The sequence below is a fragment of the Trifolium pratense genome, linkage group LG1, assembly GCF_020283565.1.
Source record: "Trifolium pratense cultivar HEN17-A07 linkage group LG1, ARS_RC_1.1, whole genome shotgun sequence".
NCBI classification, from domain to species: domain Eukaryota; kingdom Viridiplantae; phylum Streptophyta; class Magnoliopsida; order Fabales; family Fabaceae; genus Trifolium; species Trifolium pratense.
The window spans coordinates 11,817,565-11,818,592 of NC_060059.1; the positions used below are offsets into that span (position 1 = coordinate 11,817,565).

Genomic DNA, 1,028 nt, shown 5'->3' on the forward strand with positions numbered 1-1,028 from the left:
TATATAAAAAATGATATAATACTATTATACATTAATAACAGTCACCACTTCAAGGTCACTAAAAATATATATACTTACTAATTAATACTAACAAATATAATATGCTTAGAACCATAGTGCTAAAATTATTCTAAGCAGAAGAATGAGAAGGGTTTTTTGTATTCAATTTAAGTTTTCTTATTCTTAAATCATCACAATCCAAACCGCAACCGCACTGTGGAGAAACAAAGAAATTATCTAACGGAAAAGAAGCAGTGGCAACACCAACAGAGAAATCAAGGTCATCACCTTTACGAACAACCTCAAGAATGTTCACCCAGAAGAATAAAACTTTGACACTTATACCCCTGAGATCGGTGAGTTTGTTTTCTGATATACGACCTGTGATGGTTGATTTGTAACTCAATTGATATGAACCTTCTAAGGAGAAACTGCACGAACCGTTTAGATCGGCGCGGAAATTGCCACTTGATTCGTCTAATTCGTATCCGGTTACTCCTTTTGGGAGAATTCCTTCGGGGAAGTTGTAGGTTTTTAGGGCTTCGTAGGCTGTTGGTGTGGCGGAGACAGTTAGCGCCACCGTCAGGATGAGGAGGAGGAGGGTGACGGGGCTAGTCATACGGTGCGGTTGTTTTGTTGGGATTGGAATTTTATTGATTTTGATTATTGTGGGTTGAGTGTTGTGGTGTGTGTCGTTTTGTATTTGTGCGATGGGTTAGTTGGATGATTGAAACGACGTCGTTTGGGGAATGATAAATAATAAATTAAAGAGTTTTTGGTGGGACACGCACGAGAGTTGTTTGTTTCAGTGGATTGAAAATGAAATGAACGGCTCGCTCGCTTTTGTTGTCATTGTTTTGTTTCTTTCTGGATTCATTCGGGTGTCTATGATGTCGTCATCTTTTTCTTTTTCCACGTTAGAATAAAAAGTTACTAAAAACTCCACTTACGTGTGTAACTGACTACTATTGTCCCAAAAATCAAACTTACAAATGGATTTGTGCAATGGACTGCACCTGCCGTAAATC

At 38.1% G+C, this 1,028-nt stretch overlaps 1 protein-coding gene across 1 annotated transcript; it reads right to left on the reverse strand.

Annotated features, from left to right (window-relative positions):
- Window positions 1–729, reverse strand: LOC123881452 (uncharacterized protein At5g01610-like). The gene has a single exon (XM_045930184.1). The coding sequence runs from the start codon at window positions 617–619 to the stop codon at window positions 131–133; it is 489 nt and encodes a 162-aa protein (XP_045786140.1). The 5' UTR covers window positions 620–729; the 3' UTR covers window positions 1–130.
- Between the last annotated feature and the right edge of the window lie 299 nt (window positions 730–1,028).